This window comes from Alosa sapidissima, chromosome 7, assembly GCF_018492685.1.
Source record: "Alosa sapidissima isolate fAloSap1 chromosome 7, fAloSap1.pri, whole genome shotgun sequence".
NCBI classification, from domain to species: domain Eukaryota; kingdom Metazoa; phylum Chordata; class Actinopteri; order Clupeiformes; family Clupeidae; genus Alosa; species Alosa sapidissima.
Window position 1 is genome coordinate 4,658,001 of NC_055963.1, and position 17,497 is coordinate 4,675,497.

General features: G+C 41.9%; 2 protein-coding genes across 3 annotated transcripts in view; both read left to right on the forward strand.

Moving 5' to 3' along the window:
* Positions 1 to 2,030: 2,030 nt before the first annotated feature.
* Positions 2,031 to 10,012, forward strand: sall4 (spalt-like transcription factor 4). The gene is made up of 4 exons (XM_042098856.1): positions 2,031 to 2,184; positions 4,194 to 6,719; positions 6,928 to 7,217; positions 7,688 to 10,012. The coding sequence occupies exons 1-4, from the start codon at positions 2,118 to 2,120 to the stop codon at positions 8,120 to 8,122; spliced, it is 3,318 nt and encodes a 1,105-aa protein (XP_041954790.1). The 5' UTR covers positions 2,031 to 2,117; the 3' UTR covers positions 8,123 to 10,012.
* A 588-nt stretch (positions 10,013 to 10,600) lies between these two features.
* Positions 10,601 to 17,497, forward strand: part of LOC121713848 (probable phospholipid-transporting ATPase IIA) — a 43,106-nt gene continuing 36,209 nt past the window's right edge. The window contains exons 1-4 of one of the 2 annotated variants that reach the window (XM_042098857.1): positions 10,601 to 10,857; positions 12,555 to 12,699; positions 15,063 to 15,176; positions 15,663 to 15,771. In XM_042098857.1, coding sequence (XP_041954791.1) covers positions 10,790 to 10,857; positions 12,555 to 12,699; positions 15,063 to 15,176; positions 15,663 to 15,771 — 436 coding nt within the window. In that variant the 5' untranslated portion in view covers positions 10,601 to 10,789. The remainder of the gene's footprint in view (positions 10,858 to 12,554; positions 12,700 to 15,062; positions 15,177 to 15,662; positions 15,772 to 17,497) is intronic. The other variant, XM_042098858.1, reaches the window with a different exon arrangement.

Below are 17,497 nucleotides of genomic sequence, written 5' to 3' on the forward strand. Positions count from 1 at the left end.
TTGTTGTGTATGGAAATGCTGTGAGTCCAATAATTTCAGACCTCAGTTTGCATACATAGGTTCTCACACAATTAAAAACACACAAGCAGACTCTTCCACTCTTGGCAGTCGACTAAACTGTGCATGGACATCACATAGCAGTGGTGAATCCAGTCTTTTGCAGGAGTCATCAATCTATAACACCCAACATCCGTTACTACACTTTCACCTTGAAGGCTTTATCTCACTGCACAAAATGGCTGCCAGAAAAAATGACTTTGTGCAGGGGATGGGCGGGTATTGTAAACAGCTTACTTTTTTGGAGTGTGTGACAAAGGCCCTCCATTACTTTTAGCCCCATCAATCTCCTCTGTTTGAGAATTAGGCAAGTGTTGTAGAGCCTGGGGGTGTAGCAGTATTGGAGGTTGGTCTATCTTCTTTTGAGGGAAGCAATAAATTCTTTCTCACTCTCGAGGCTCGGGGGGGGGTGGTGCAAAGGATTAAAATTCTCTGACATTCAGAGTTCAGGGTGTGAAATTCACCACACCAGGCCTGACCACCACAAGCACCATTAATGTCCTGAAATTTTAGAGGCAAATTTACATTAGAGGCAAATTCAACTCACAATTGATTGCTCTATTACTGCACACTGAAGAGGAGAGGGGTCACATTAGTTATAGTAAAGCCAGTAGAAACACAATCATCAAAGTGTGAGGATGCAACCTACTAGGTGCTTAACTAACCTAATTACTTCAGTTAACCTGAATCAACCGTAAACTCAAAGACCCCATGGGCAAGTCAAAACTATAAGCAAATGTACATCTGAGAATGGGGTCTTGTGGTCAAGGCGACATGAGTGGTCAGAGTGGAAATTCCAAAGTGGAGCACCTGGAGGCACCTGAATGCTGATTTGTACTTGGTTCCTATTAGCATGTGTAAAAAAACGAGCCAACAATGGGTCAACCCAGCCAGAACCAGATTATGCAAATCATGTATGGCAAAACATTTTCACCTTTTACATTACATTTAGCAGACACTTTTTCATGGAATCATCTTAGGAGTGTTTTTTGACTTGGCATTTATTTGTATGTGGAGGTTTTGAAGTACACTAGTGCACTACGAACAGTGGACAATTACTGTATTGAAGCACCATGTATGGTTGTACTGAGGCCATACTTTCATTCCCAAACTGAATACCTCAACCCTGATGATAGCGGCAAGTTATGGATCATCATTTTGAATGGATTTGCATAAAGCAAGTGATTATAACAAAAACCTGCTCATTGGTAGCCTACACCTGGCACTGTGTATATTATCCGTCTTGGCTCATGCATATCATAATAGCCTACTGCATGCCCATTCTGTTTTCCAAAGGAAGTCCTTTTGTGTTGCCTTGATTGTCTCCATTGCTTCACAGCTATTCAGCAACATTAGAATATCGAATAAATATTTACCTACATAATACCTTCATGAGAAATGCCAAACGTATTTTCTTGTCAGTAATTCTTTCCTGAAATACCAAAACAAAATGCGTCAGGAGCTTTCGATTTTTCTCATGTAATGATTCGAAGGAGATTAGAAGGCAATTAGTTTAACTTGAACTCAATACCAGCTAACAAAAAGACATGTGCAACTGGTTTCTTTCTAGACTACGTTACTTACAAACATAGGCTACATTTTTTAAATAAAATAGACCAAGTTTTCGGAACAGTAAAATAGTCCAGTTTCATATTCACCCATCAGTCAAAGTATTTTGACCCATATTTAGCAGCCTGATTATGGTTTATTTTAGTGTTATGTAAGACTCGAATCTATCTACTTGTGCGTCTCTCCTCCTTCCTCTCTCTGAACTCTCCCTCCCCTTCTTTCTTTCTCCCTCCCTCTCGCTGCCCGATCTAGCATCTCCCTCCCCCTTCGCTCTCCCTGCTTTTCTCATCAATGGAGCGCATTTGAATAATGTGTAAGCACTTGGACCAGAGCCAATCAGCTGTCAGAAGACCATGATAAATCGCATTGCATTATTGATAATAATAATTACTTTGACATGCGCATTTCTACTTGAGGGCAAAGAATTGAGGGGAAGAATTTGTAAAGGCGAGGAGTAAATAGTGTTAGTATTTGCTCCCGATGGTTGGACCATGTCGAGGCGCAAGCAATCCAAGCCACAGCACATCAATTCCGAAGAGCCCGGTTCGGTTGAAAATGGTGAGTAGTCCTACCAACTTACCGTTGGATGTGAAACAAATGTATCAATTAAATATAGATACGTTAATTTATGAAAACTTTTTAGGCAGTTTAGTAAGGTTGAGTAGTTAAGCCTACTCAATCGCCGCACTTTGACCGGAGACATGACCCTTGGCATTAACCATGCGTTTTAGAAGAATATGAATAATGACTTGTAATGTGAACTAGTAAAGTTAATCGCTCTATCACTTTAAGTCTCAATAACGTGTTGCTTTAACTCTCCTTTCAAACTTGAACAATTATGAATGTATGTGTAGTTTAATTGCAAACAAGGACGTTGCTTTACGTGAGTAGCTACTTGCCTCCTAAAACTGGTGTTTTGCAAATGTGTGTTGCCGTCTACCTGTATGGCTGATTATTATCAGGTGTTGCAAATAGTAGGCCTACCTTTCAATGAATTGATGCTCGTTGTTAATGTTTGGCAATGTAGCCCGTTGTTAATATTTGGCAGTAGTTCAGTACTGAATGATCAACTTGGTCGACGTTTTTCATATAACTTATTGGTTTAGTCTGCGTGTCGCTTAAGTAGACTGCAGTGCCCACTGTAAAGTTTTAACCAACAGAGGACTACATTGTTTTCTGTGACGCTCGCGAATTACTGTAGGTGATTATCATCTCTGAATGTGATTCGTGGTGGATCTGGACATATATCGTGCCGTTTTTTGAATGTTCGTGGTGTGTTGGATGCCGATTCTCAAACAAAGGTGTTCGTCAGGTCAGCATGGAATACGTTTCGGGGGCGAGCAATAAATCCCTATAGTTAAATCCGTGACTGCTTGTGACCGTGCACATGGAGCAGGGTGGGGGTGCAGTTTCGGGGTAGGGGGCGGGGGTCGATTGGTTTAACTGTAGTCTGGTATTGTAACACCTTCATAGGTAAGCTAATGTGTTCATTCACACCTTAAACATTAAATGATTAGAGACGATATTCTTGCCACCAGATGTAGATAGCATAGATGGTAGGCCACCGATCATTATTTTCTCTCCATGAATCAACCGTTTTTATTGTTGAAAGGGAAAAGGAAACTTTCCTTTCGTCACGTTGCGCCACCATGTGGATGCCACTTTACTCTTCCAAATTAGCAATATTCATTTTGGATGCCCACAACGGAGTTGTGCTTCTCGTGTATTATAGAACAAACTATTTAAATATGTCAGGAAAATATGCTTTGTTTTAAGCTACTTTTTTATTTGACTGTCCATTGCACAGTCTAAATAGCGCAGTCGTTTCGATCCCTTGCACTTTTAGGACAGACAAAACTGATTCATTGGGCTTTTCCCTCACTAAACCAGTTGCCCAGTATCCAGTTATCACATTCGCCCTAGCATTATAAAGCTTTACAACATAGGCGTAACATAATAAATTAAAAAGGTGGTTTCGGAATGGACCCAAATAATTCCAGTCTGGAGCAGACACGAATAGGCTAATTGTATTTTCCTCTGGTGTTTTAATTTGCGTAATATAATCAAAAGTTAACATTTGTATGCTATTAATTGATGCGTAAAACCTATGTATCATGAACGCTAAACGTGTGATTTTTATTCCTTGTAGTAAATTGCTAAAAAAAAAAATACAAATTCGATTTAAATCATGAATGTATCCATCTAAACTCTTCTGATCCATTTTGCCTATTTTGTCTCGTTCACTAAAGCTTCAGTAACTTTGTTAATATTGCAATAGGGTAGGATGCTACAAAGGCTCTCAGAGACTGATGTCATTTACCCAAGGGGCCCCCTGCTGGCAGTATTTGGTTATTAATAAAGGGGTCAACGTTGTGCAATGTGCATGATGCATGTATAGAAATTAGTTTTTCAAATGACTGTAGAAAATATGTCCTTGTAGCTATTGCAAATTCTAAACTATTATTTAGTTAATTCAAGTATGTGGATGTCTATAAAGCTGTGTAGACATGGAATTTTAGACATTTCAAAATGTTGAATGGGAAATGACTTGTTTTTGTCCATCACAGGGGCTTTGCAGGATGGGCCAGGAGAGGAGGAGGGGACTGAGGTGAAGCGATGTCGCATGGAAGAGACGAGGGTCTGTAACAAGTGCTGCGCTGAGTTCTTTGATGAGCGAGAGTTGATTGAACATCAACAGAGTTGCACTAAGAGCCAAGAGGTGGTCATCATGAAGGACGGAGGAAGGGAAGACGTCCTTCCAGAGTTCTCCCACGACTCATCGAATGACTTCCAGAATGGCCACAGCCATGAGGAGTCGGCTGACCCTCAATCCACCGTGGGTGAGGAGGAAATGGAAGATGAGCAGCTGGCAAAACAAAGTACTGGTGAAGAGTTTTTGATTCAAACACAAGCCGAGATGTCAAGCGCTGACGTTGGCCACCCCTCGTCATCGAAACACCAGGACTCGAACAATGTCACTTTAGAATCCATGCCAGCGACCAAAGTTGCCGTAACTCAGCATTCATCATCCACTAACTCATCATCCCTCTCTAGCTGCAAGTCTCCTCCATCACAGGATGTGGCCACTCCTGTGGCCCATGCTATTCCCATGATCCTGGAGCAGCTGGTGAGTCTCCAGCAGCAGCAGCTCCAGCAGATCCAGCTGACTGAGCAGATTCGGATCCAGGTGGCCATGATGACTCCTCAAGGCCTGAGCTGTGTGGTAGGCGCCACCCTCGACCCACTGAAGGCCCTGGGAGCTCACCTTTCCCAGCAGCTCTCTGCAGCTGCAGCACTCATCGGCAAACGCACCGGTTCTCAGAGCCTTTCGTTGGAGACTTTGAAGCAGGGTAAACTACCTCAGACCAACGGGCCCACTTCTCTTGCCACAGGCCTGGGCTCGATGACCACCAAAACTGACCTCCTGAAGGGCCTCCCAGACCTGGCCAGCCGGCTGCCCAACCTTCTGCCTCAGTCTCCAGGAGCTCTGGCCTTCTCTAGCCCGTTTAGTGCGCTCGCAGCAACAGGACTCGACTCCTCCAAAAAAGGGAGCAGCAAGACTACAGGTCTGCCGTCCGAGGTGAAAAATGGGTCTGGAGACCATGCGTTTAAACACAAATGTAAGTACTGTGGGAAGGTATTTGGCAATGACAGTGCACTACAGATTCACCTGCGCTCACATACGGGGGAAAGGCCCTTCAAGTGCAACATCTGTGGCAACCGGTTTACTACCAAAGGAAACCTGAAGGTGCACTTCCAGAGGCACAAGGACAAGTACCCACACATCAAGATGAACCCCCACCCTGTTCCAGAACATCTGGACAACATTCCTACAAGCAGTGGCATTCCATATGGCATGTCGTTGCCGATAGAGGAGTCTAACTTTGTAGATGTTAAACCAGTTTTAGGCATGTCTGCGTCAGGCTTCCCTTCGTCTGTGCTACAAGGGTACAAACCCTTTGACTTGAGTGCTGACCCATACTCACAAAGGCCATCGTCCTCTGGTAGTGATGGCACCTCCATCCACTCCAGCATGTTTCAACAAGAGATGGGCATGGAACAGACTCCAGAGTCTACAGAGACACTGGTCGGACTGCAGCATATGAACAGCAAAGTGGCCAGTGGTGACGGACTTGGCACAACAAAGCTTCAGCAGATGGTGGATGGGTTGGAGAAGAGGACCAATGACCCAAACGAGTGTGTGATCTGCCACCGCATCCTGAGCTGCCAGAGCTCACTGAAGATGCACTACCGCACACACACCGGAGAGCGCCCATACAAGTGCAAGATCTGTGGTCGGGCCTTCTCCACCAAAGGTAATCTAAAGGCTCATTATGGTGTGCATCGCTCCAACACGCCACTGAAGATGCAGCATTCTTGCCCCATCTGTCAGAAGAAGTTTACCAATGCTGTGGTCCTGCAGCAACACATCCGCATGCATATGGGGGGTCAGATCCCCAACACTCCTGTGCCTGAGACACAGTTTGATGGACCCGAGTCCATGGACTCCAGCCTGACTGAAGACAAGTCTCTCATCGATGGAATGACCAACAACCTCCAAGACAGTCTTGAGGAGCATGACTCTGAAATGGAGCCCCAAGAAAAAGCTGTCAATATGTCATCAGAACCCCTCGTCCACCATGGCCCTTCTGATGCCTCGAGAGACGAGACTCCGACGCTGCATGGACCTTCACAGATGTTTACAGGCATCACGGCTTTGGAGAACCACATGAAAAGTCTGACCGCAGCGTTGAATCTGCAGCGGCAGAGCAGCACAGCATCGGACAGTGACGGCGGCTTCAAGGACTCGCCGTCCACCAACACTCCCCACGCCGAGCAAGATTATAAGAACGGGCGCAGTCCAGCCGTCTCCGACTCAGTCTCCTTCCATTCCTCGTCACCAGTGGCCAGTCATCCAGGAAGTAGCCAGTCGAAGTCCCCAGAGTGTGCCTCTGTGGATGCAACGGCCAAACCCGACTCCGATGGTGGGCAGCAGGACTCCAGTGATGGTGCACTGGACCTGACCTCGTCCAGCTTCGTCCCCAAACAGATTAAAGAAGAGCCGGGTTTGCCCTATTCAAATGGAGAATTTGGTGAGTGCTAGACATTTGAATTGGTGATCAATATGTATTAGGTTAGGACCATCTTTGTGTGCGTGTGTACTTGATGCATAACATTACACACAGTCATTATGCTATGATTTGTGGAAAAAGAGGTCACGTTGTTGCATGTGGCAAGTTACACATTTAGAAAGTTTAGAAAGAATCTTTCATCACAAATCCTTTCTGTCTTTTGCTCTAGCCCCAAACAACATGCCCTACATGAGGGTTCCTCCTAGTCTGGTGAAGCTGGAGATGCAGATCCCCCCAGAGACCTCTATGGGCGCTCATGATCTGTTTCAGGGCACCGGCGGTCAGCCCTCAGCCTCCAGTGCCCCTCGCCGGTCCACCAAGCTGCACCTGTGCAACAGCTGTGGGAAGAACTTCTCCTCAGCCAGTGCTCTTCAGATCCATGAGCGCACACACACTGGAGAAAAACCTTTTGCCTGTACCATCTGTGGCAGGGCCTTCACAACCAAAGGCAATCTGAAGGTAAATGACCAGACGATATGTACAGGCCATAGTCATACCGAGTACAGATCGGGTGACCTGGGGAAAATGGGGTTTTCACATTCTGTCCACAATCAATAGACCCTTTCAAGAGTTCCATTATCAGCATCATAGTTGGCCCCACAAGGCTTCCGTTTTAACATTCCATATGTTATCTTAATGCAGAGGAAGTAGATTGGGACCCAAATAGAACGTTCAAGCATTGTTTTTGTTTTTATTGTTGAAAGGGTCTATTATAAGATAAGTAGTATCCGTTATGGGTCCTAATCAATGCAACATGTACACATGTGTTTGGGTGAAGGTATATTGGAAAGGTGGGAATAGATGCTTAATCACCTTTTTAGTAGATTTCATGCACTAATGAATAATTCTTTATGATGATGGAGATGGATTGCCTTTTTGTTTCTGTAAATCTGACTTCTAATGCAGCTGCCATCACCCATGTGTTGCAGGTACATGTTGGTACTCATATGTGGAATAACTCTGCAAGAAGAGGGCAACGGCTGTCATTGGACAATCCTATGGCACTCATAGCTATGGGTTCTGAGGCCAAGATGTTACCCGACATGATTCCGCCACCGAAGGATCTGGGGCACCCACCCATGAATTTTGATCCCTCCGTGTGGAACAAGTATGCTGCTGCCTTTACCAACGGCCTCACCATGAAGACCAACGAGATCTCGGTTATCCAGAATGGTGGGATCCCTCTTCCAGGCACTCTTGCTGGGGGTTCACTGGTGGCCTCCACAGGGGCGATGATGAACATGGATGGGTCACAAACGGGTTTGTCTGCTGCGGTGGCTGAGATGGAGAAGAATGGCTCGGAGTCGATGTCAAAATCCCAGTTCCCGCATTTCATGGAGGAAGGCAAGATTACTGTGAATTAATTTAAGGACCACCATGACTTCCCTGATATTGAGCATTATGCCAACATAGCAAAACATTTTTGGTTTTGACTTATTACTGTTTTCTGTATTTGGCAGTTATGGTGAATCCTCAGTTTCTAGAACATTCAGGGGTATCTGGTACCGTTTTCTTGTCTCCCTCCATAACTTGAAGATTGCATGTTCTCCTCCTTACTTGGCTTTTGAACTGTCTACCCATTCAACATCTTAGTGTTACTTGTAGAAGTTGATATAACTTCTTTAGTTGTATTTGCTGTTCTTGTTCTCTAATATATGCGGGTATTTTTGTATTTTTGGTAAGTCAGTCTTGTTTCTAGAAGTTGAATGTAAGTCATACTTGAAAATGTTACCTCTAAGGCATGACATCGTAAAGTGAAGGATTTGAGTTCTCACAAAGATCAACTAGTTTCTCAAGACCACTTTTATGTGCCAATGGTGAATTTAAACCAGCTAGATACCCATTAGTGAATTCTTGGAAGGTTACCTTTGGGTGCCTATGCCAGGGCACCTTCAATCATGTCATAAAGAGGATCTTAACATGTGTAGTTACTTTTCCATTGTTGACTGTTGCTAGTGAGATGCTGTGTGGACATTGACGGGGAAATCTTTTTTTCTATATTAAATTATTTGCATGGTTTGTGTTGCAAGTTCATCATCTGCTTTTGAAACCAAAAATTAATTTGCCAAGTGCCTAGTTTGAATATGGTCATTGTTTTTGCTTGCTCTTTTTGATTTATTTTTTTTTAAGCACCACAAGATTGTAATGAAGGTTCTATTTGATGTCTATATGTGTGTGACCAAAATGTTCTATATTTTTGCATGTAGCATTAGAGTATCATTGTTTTTGCAAACCTTTTACTATTTACTGTGTATCTTTCAGTAACTGGATTCATTTTTTTACTCTTTCCTCTCATAATATATTGGTTCCCCCCTTATTTAGATTGGTGGATGAAAATGGGTTTGCAGCTCCTCAGTAGATCTGAATATGTAGCCTATTTGATGGTGAATATACTCATCTGCTGCACTTTATCTCCCTTTTTTTATTTTATTTTTTTACAAAATTGGAAATGTAAACATTTAGGATATTTCATATCAAAATTTGATCTCATACTGACGTTTACCAGTTGTCATTTTCCACCCGCCACCCTGTACGCACTGGAGATTAGGTGTTCAATACTGGATGTAATGCCTTGCCATTTAAAACCTGGAAAGATTTGCTCATGCTTCGTCCTATTAACTAAGTGCTGGTCCCTTATTAATCCCAAACCCTTTTCTTATTTTTGGGATTACACACAGAAGTAATTCTCACCATCTTGGCCTATGGGAAATTAAGTGTGTGTGTGGTGTGTGTGTGTGTGTGTGTGCGCGTGTGTGTGTGTGTGTGTGTTCATTCCAGTCCATGAAGCAGTGGCCTGTTTGGCAACCCCTCTACCTCATATTTTTCTTATTGTTTTTACTGTGTTCTCACTGTTAAAGTCTGGACAACTCTGCATAGTCTGCTTCTTTGCATTGTAAGTAATTCTATGCTTACATCTCTTTGCCCCACAACTGCTGATGTATTCCCGTTTCTGTGCTGTTTTAAAGTATGAATGTATTGTGGGACACTTTGCACATCTCTTGCTCAGAATAGACCAAGACTCTTGCTGTTCCTTTCTGATTTAAATATGTATATGCATTACCAAGTTGTGCCTTTTTCATGTTACAAAATGTTACAAAATTGTCAGAACTGGGTTAAAGGGGTCTTGTATTACGATTCATAAATGGTGAGTCAGTTTTAGGCTTGTTTACAGTGTAGACCTTTTGTAAATTTGTGCTTTTTGTTTACCATTCATCCACTCTATTTTTCAAAATAAAAATATGGGGTGAATTTGGTTCTTATTTCTTTTTAATCCTTTTGCAAAACAAAATTGTATTGCTACTGCAAATCCATTTTACACATTGGTCAATGCTAGATCCACACTGCCCTGAGTGAAAGTATCAAATCTAGAATGAATCTTTTCCTCAAGCAGATGAGGATATGCATTTTAATGGGTACTAGATGGCAACAGGAAACCCAGAACAATACAGGAGTAGCCTCTTATAATTTATAAATAAAAAATAAATCACTAGCTTTGCATTTTACCCTAAACTGGACCACACTGTGGCCAAGACCTCTTGTTGGTGTAGTAGCTCCCCACTGAAATGTTATGTCTTATGTCCCCTGTTCTCAAATCACCATCTTTGCATGTGGATAACCATATTTTTGTAAGACCAGACTGACCTCGGCTACTTTGACTTGGTTTGCATGTCAGTCACTCTCCACTGATGAGCGCCTGTGACTTTGGCTCGTATCAAATGTATCACACGATTTCAATTGAGACTACAGCCTAAGCCTAGTGGTAGTGCGTATGTAGGCTACTGGCTTCTCCATAAAAACAACGCAAAAATACTTGTCTATTGATGTTCCTATAACGCTGTACATGAAATGGGTTTCTTTAAATATTTTAAGGTGGACCTAACCGGACGCACCCTAACAGTGGTCGTCAAGCACCGACAGTGACGGGCATAGTATAGGAGAGGCCGACCAGTCTGGCGCAAGCTCCTTGACAGTTAGCCTCCGCCCAGCTAGTTCAGAGAGACTGGCTGCTACTGTCAACACAAGCGGCAGCAATGACGGACAATATACCGCTACAGCCCGTGAGACACAAAAAACGGCACGACAATAAACACAGAAATGGGTAAGAGCGCAGTCGGGGAGTAAATTAAAACATTAATGATTATAATAAGCCTATTATAACAAGTGAGCATTCGTGTGTTTCCTGAAATACTTCGGGTCTTGGTTAGCAAAGGAGACCAACCATCAGATAATGTCGCCTATCTACTATGTGTTTTGGCTCTATAGCCTATATTCTCGGTAGGCTTTTGACGGAGGGCATTGGGTTGGCTAGAGAAACAGCAAAAATCTAGATAAAAGTATTGATATATATAGAATAGACTACAGTTTAAATTTGCGCAAAGCTGGGTATCCTTGTTCCGGGTCTTTATAGGTGCAGGTGAATTTTTCTGTGGCGCTGTTGTCAATTTGGTTAATGCTTGCGTTAGGGAAATTCACCAACATAGTTACCTCATCTGAGATTAGGCACTGGTTTCTGGTGTCCTGACCACAGTCTTTGTGTCATTTTGTGGTATTTTATATCGGACTCTTAAATCTTAATGGCACCAGTACAGGGAATAGGGCTTTGAGTAGAATGCCGAAGAGCGAGACTGCGCTGTGGGCCTACTTACATTAGTCACTGTACACGTTTACATTAAATTGTTACAGAAATGGACGGACAATTGTATGGCCATTGTATGGTTGAGGGATTCTGCCCACGGTCCAGTATCTTTTTTAGCTGCCTGCCTACACCTGGTTGTTCCTGAATGGCATAAATCTGAGTCTCGCCCTCAAATTCATTGAATGAGCTAATCCTGTTTCCGATGATAGCACTGAAATGCAACCAGCCCTCAAACAGGGCGTGTGAACAGAGTTCAAGTCTCTCAGGCCTATACAGGCCCACAGTTCAGGCAGCACAAAATGGTACGCTTTCCTTTTGATAAGCTTCCTTCAATCTGTAGGCTTTACCATCTATAAATTGGTGGTCATTGTTCTACAGAGGCCCCCACACCCTGAAAAAAAAACAATCAGAAGGTTGTTAGCCTATATCTGACAGAATACGTCATAATAATAATAATAATCATAATAATCATAATAATAAATAATAATAATAATACATCCACAAAGTTGATACAAACTAATTTTCCCTGATAAAGCAAGATGTCATGCTGTAGGCAGTGTGGATACAGTTGCAAAGTCTATTCAGGGTGCATGCTTTAAGGCATTTATTGCCTTACCTCATGAGCTGTAATGCTGTTTGTGAAAGGTGGACGCACTGTGGGCCATCAGAAGAGTCAATATTGACTGAAATATGTAGGTTGCTTCCACTTACCTCACCCCTCCATTGTTCTATCTGTCCAGTACGCAGGAAAACAAAGCAAAGTAGCTTTCTCAGTGTTTATATAACATTTCACTAGTTAGTTATTGTCCATGGGATGATGTAGAATGTTGATAATATACATGTTTGGCTTGGTAGCTGGCCGTGGTCCTGGGATGCCTATAGTGGAGATTGTGTAAGTGATGTCTGCTGACACAACTGGATAAGTAGTAGTCTGAGTTTTAGAACAACTAGTGAAATGGAGGAGAAAGCTACACCCAAACACGTGACACAAGGAGAGGTGAGATAGCTTTACATCTCCTAGAATGTGAAAGGTGAAAGTAGGATGAGTGACAGCTGGCAGTCATGCTAAAGGGCTTCTCCTGAATGTTGTTTTTAGACAACGTCATTATGGCGCAGTGTCTTAAGTTGAGATGGTGTGTGTGTGTGTGTGTGTGTTGCAGATGCTGCCCTTGGTCAAGATGTTGTGGCATGGGTGACTTCCGGCCACGAACAGTGTGGTTGGGGCATCCCGAGAAGAGGGAGCAACGTTATCCCAGGAATGTGATCAACAACCAAAAATACAACTTCTTCACCTTCCTTCCTGGAGTAAGTGCTACAAGTGAAGCTCTCTTTAAAGGCAACGGGCCTTAACTGTCACCAAGTTATACTGGTGACAGTTAAGGCCCGTTGCCTTTAAATCATACACCGACATGCATGCATGTATGTATGCTTTGCATGAATATTCAAGTAATGATTCATGCAACACTTTCTGAAACATTTCACATTGACAGTCATGACGGTCACGCATTCTTTTCTCAAGTGTATGTCACGTGGATCACACTCTTGCCACAGTGCTACCATAGCATATTTATGTGTCACCCAGTGAAGAAGCCCATTTTTGAAAGAAAAGTAGTAGGTGAACTAAATGACAAATTGAATGAAAATTAATTTTTTGCCAAATCTTTCATGTTTGATTTGTGGTCATTTTTAATGTTTTCATGGTTCCTTACTCTGTGTGGAATGTTTCAGCTTAATATTTGTAGAGGGTGCTATATATCAGATATGCATTAGCATGCATCAGCAGTAGTTTCATTTCCTTTTTGTAGAAGTTTTGTTGATGCTGTTACTTACAAACTTTTCTTAGGCATGGCCTTTTTCAGCAAATCATGCCTTAACATGCAAACAGAAACAATTTGCAATGCAAAGTCATATCATTTTAAATCACATGTGAAAGTCATGTAATTTGAATGTTCAAATCTCTTGTGTACGTAATCTGTGCTGAAATAGAATATCCTATCACAGCAGCACTTTGCAGAATCCAGAGTGGTGTATGATGGGTAGTTAAACAGGGTGGGCCTGCCCTAGCTCTCTTTCTGTCTCCCTCCCCGTCCCTCTCTTTCATAAAATGAGTAGAATAGTGTCTTGTGCTGGACTCTGCTGCGGTGGACAGCGGTGCCTGAGAGAACTGTAGCAGGAGTGGCCAGCTGTGTCTGTGGACACTAGCTGTAGAGGTTGTAAATACCTCACCCTGGGTGGCAGAGGAAACTGTTAAAACACTAGTTACAAAACGGGTGTTAGGACCTCAAATATCAAACAAACCGTTTTATGAACTGGATTAAACAGAAAGGATTTGGGAGACACCCTTTTAGTGTACTCCAATCTAGATTATGCCATGGAAGCACAATGAATTTCTTAATTACCCTTTTTAATTCATCACCAAAATCCTAGAGAGTTTTACTGGAAGTATATTGTCAGAACTACGATTTGAAAAGACAACATGCTGAATATACTACCATATAGACATTAGTCCATGTTGGAAAGTTTTCCCATTCATAGTCAAACCAAAACATATGCATGGATGTCTAAATGAAAAGGAGATGTAGGCCTGTATTTTGTATGACTTACATTTAGAATGTTGCAGAGCTTGAGAGAGGGATTTTTAAAAAGCATCAATTCAGTAACAGACTATGTACTTCACATGTATGTCATAGTGAGAGAGAACGTCTGGAATAAAATGGAGGGAATTTGAAAGGTTTGGAAAGACAAATAGAATGTGAGGTGAGAGGAGGCATATAGCATTAGGTAATTTAATCATGCGGACTGAAGCTGCTGCTACATCTAACAAGACATTGTTAGCTCTGAGGCACCTGGAACTGTGCAATTTCTTAAAGTCTTCAAAAGGTTTAGTTTACAGAGCTTGTCACAATGATATACACCTCTGTTTACTATGGTTTGCAGTTTAGAGCTATATTTCACACTGAGTGAGGTGCCAGAATCAAAAGCAGGATTAGTAGTGAACTATATGTGGTTTACTCTTGGAATACTGGTAGTAATAGGATGTTTGAGTAGTGTACATGCAGAATGGAAAATGCATTTGAAGACTGTACTTCTGCTGCAATTGTGATGTGATGTGGTTTTAGCCTTATGCGAACATTTTCCTTACTGGCAGATACTGGCTAACAGTAGCCTGACGTCGTCATACTCAATTCTAGTCAGAATTTGAGTCTGATATTGGTCCATCAGGACGTGATTATGGGGCGTGTTTCAACCGATACAGGGGGGAAAATGCCTCTGCACTCAATTGGATAGACCTAACCAATCAGAGCAACAAAATAGCTTACTGTGAGCTGTAAAAGAACACCCGAACCATCCTTCTTCTCCACAAATGCCTTAAAGGCGCTCAAAGCGATGTTACGCGGTTTCTAAGCTAAAACATTTTTTGTCACATACAGCAAACATCACCTCACCATCCGCTAGCTGCCTGCTGCCTGAACAACATGTCACAATGCAAAAACGCTGTTTTCCTTTGATGAAACAGGAGTTTTCACACTTTGCCATAAAATCATTTGATAACCATCTGTATGCAAAGCAAAGCATGTGTATTTAATATAATGACTCATTTATAACTTTATGCCTTATTATCATCCCTAAACCTGTCTTAATGTGTGTCCTCCATGTTGCGCCAACAGGTACTATTCAATCAGTTTAAGTACTTCTTCAACCTGTACTTCCTGCTTCTGGCCTGCTCGCAGTTTGTCAATGAATTGAGACTTGGGGCACTGTACACTTACTGGGTGCCATTGGTGAGTGACAAATGTGCTTTTATATTTGTGTGTGTGTGTGTGTGTTTACTTCTGCTCTGTGTCAGAAATAATAGGTACTCTAACTATGGAGGTGACACTGATTCTCTGAGAGGCATTTTACCTGTTTAATTATTCATGTTCCTGCCTGTCTTGCCTTGGTCTGTTCAGCAGTTGGGTGATTACTTTGTTACCTTCTGCCAATGAGTCCAGTGGATCTTAACACACACTGATATAGAGTCGTATATTTACCATACACTGATATAGAGTCCAGTGGATCTTACCACACACTGATATATGATGAGTCTTATGTTTAAGTTGTCATTATTAAAGAGGGAGATGATTATTTATGAACCATTTGGTGTCAGAAATTCAAATGTCCTGTAGATATCAGATAGGCAATATACATGTGGCTAAATGTCCTATAGATATCAGATAGGCCATATGCATGTGGCTGCTGGAGTTCTCACCACAGTATTTGCCTTTCAGGGCTTCGTGCTAATCATCACCATCGTGAGGGAGGCAGTGGAAGAGATGCGGTGTTTTCTAAGGGACAAAGAAGTCAATTCACAGATCTACAGCAAGCTCTCCACCAGAGGTGACATCTTGTTTTCATGGGGACAAAGCCTTGTTAGTTTACTGCAAAAGCACACTTTCATTCACAGTTTAAGCACAACTTCTCTCTGTGGGATTGTCATTTTATTAGGAACGGTATGGTATTTAAAGGCACCTGATCTCTAAATCCTGCTTTGCAGTTGTGTAATATTGGATGGAAACACAGTCCAAGGCTGGGTCATGTTATATTATTATCATAATATGACACAAAAATATAAAATGTTATCAGATAATATTGTTTATCATTATTGGAGGATAAATATATAAAATATTAGCAATGATAGAAAGTAATGTGTCCACATATTTTAGAATGTTTTTTTTTTTTTCATTCCTGATTCAGGTTAATGTTAAGATTAATTATTATCATTAAATTGCCCATGCTGACTTACTGCTGAAAGTCAGATTCAGAGATCTAATTGTGTTTTAGAACATTAGAGGCTTAGGTAGGTATACCTTTATTCCAACAAGATAGACAGTTGTGTAATGCTTTTTACTCTCCAATGGAAAATGTAGCAGTTCCGTCAGACTTTAACTTGTTATTCTACTTTTCACAGCAGAGTCTGTGACTAAACATTTCCTGTCATAAAGCTGCTTTGACTCCAGACCAGAGCTGCAGATCTTTCGAATCAGGAATGTCTGTGCCATAATTGGTGGCTATAGTCTATCAAAGGCTACTTGTAAACATTGTTCTTTAACTATACTACAGGGTTAAAAGCAAGCCACACTACTTGATTATCTTCCAACCCTCTGCTTTTAACTCCAAAATCTGATTTTGTTTTGTAATCCAACTGCATTGGATGGAAAGGCAGGCCTTCTTTGAGAATTGGAGCTCAAAGGTCATCTTTGTGAAAACACGTCCAAAACTCAACCGAGAGAAACTGAAGTCTTGTTTGTTTCAGTAAATGATATATTTAAAGTAAATAATCAATGTCTAAATCTTTTCCACCTATGGAGGAAGACAAAGTCAAGTAGTGATTTACACAATTATGTTGCATTAACACATATTTCCAATGATGACTAGAGGGGCATATTTTGATTTGGAGAGCAGCACAAAGAGATGGTATTTTCTTAAAGTCTTTTGAATGTAGTCCATGGCAATATTAACGTGTGTTAATGTCTTACATATGCACAAAGCCAGGCACCACCACAAAGGTGAAAGGTCACTGACCTCCTCCAAACAGTTGTGGCCTGCTCATACACAGAGGAATGAGAGAATTCCACCCTCCCTGTGTCCCGTCACCCACTGCACAGGAGATTATTGTAGGGGGAATAAAGAGCAGCCTGCAGCATGCAAACCCAATTGCTGCTAACCTCCTACTACCAAATTAGATCAAGCAACTGTCTGTTGCTCACTCAACAGATACGATAGGCCAATGGGGCAAAATTCTGTTCACTTTTATTTGACAATGACAGAGCTCTCACAAACATATTTGCAGGTTTCCGTTTATTTCTTAAAATAATTAAATTTTGGCACTTCTTTTCAATACATTTTATATTTGGTCCTTTTGGCTCCTGAAAAAAGGAATTTAAGCTGGACTGTAATGTCAACTTCCCGAATGGCTGTCGTTCTCTGCCCTTGCCACTGATTCTTTCAGTGAGACATTATAATCGTCTTTAATCAGTAGCAGTTACAAACTACCACTAACCTGTGGTTATCTTTTCAGGTAGCACAGCAACAAACATGTCTTGCGTTCACAGGCTATTCAAAC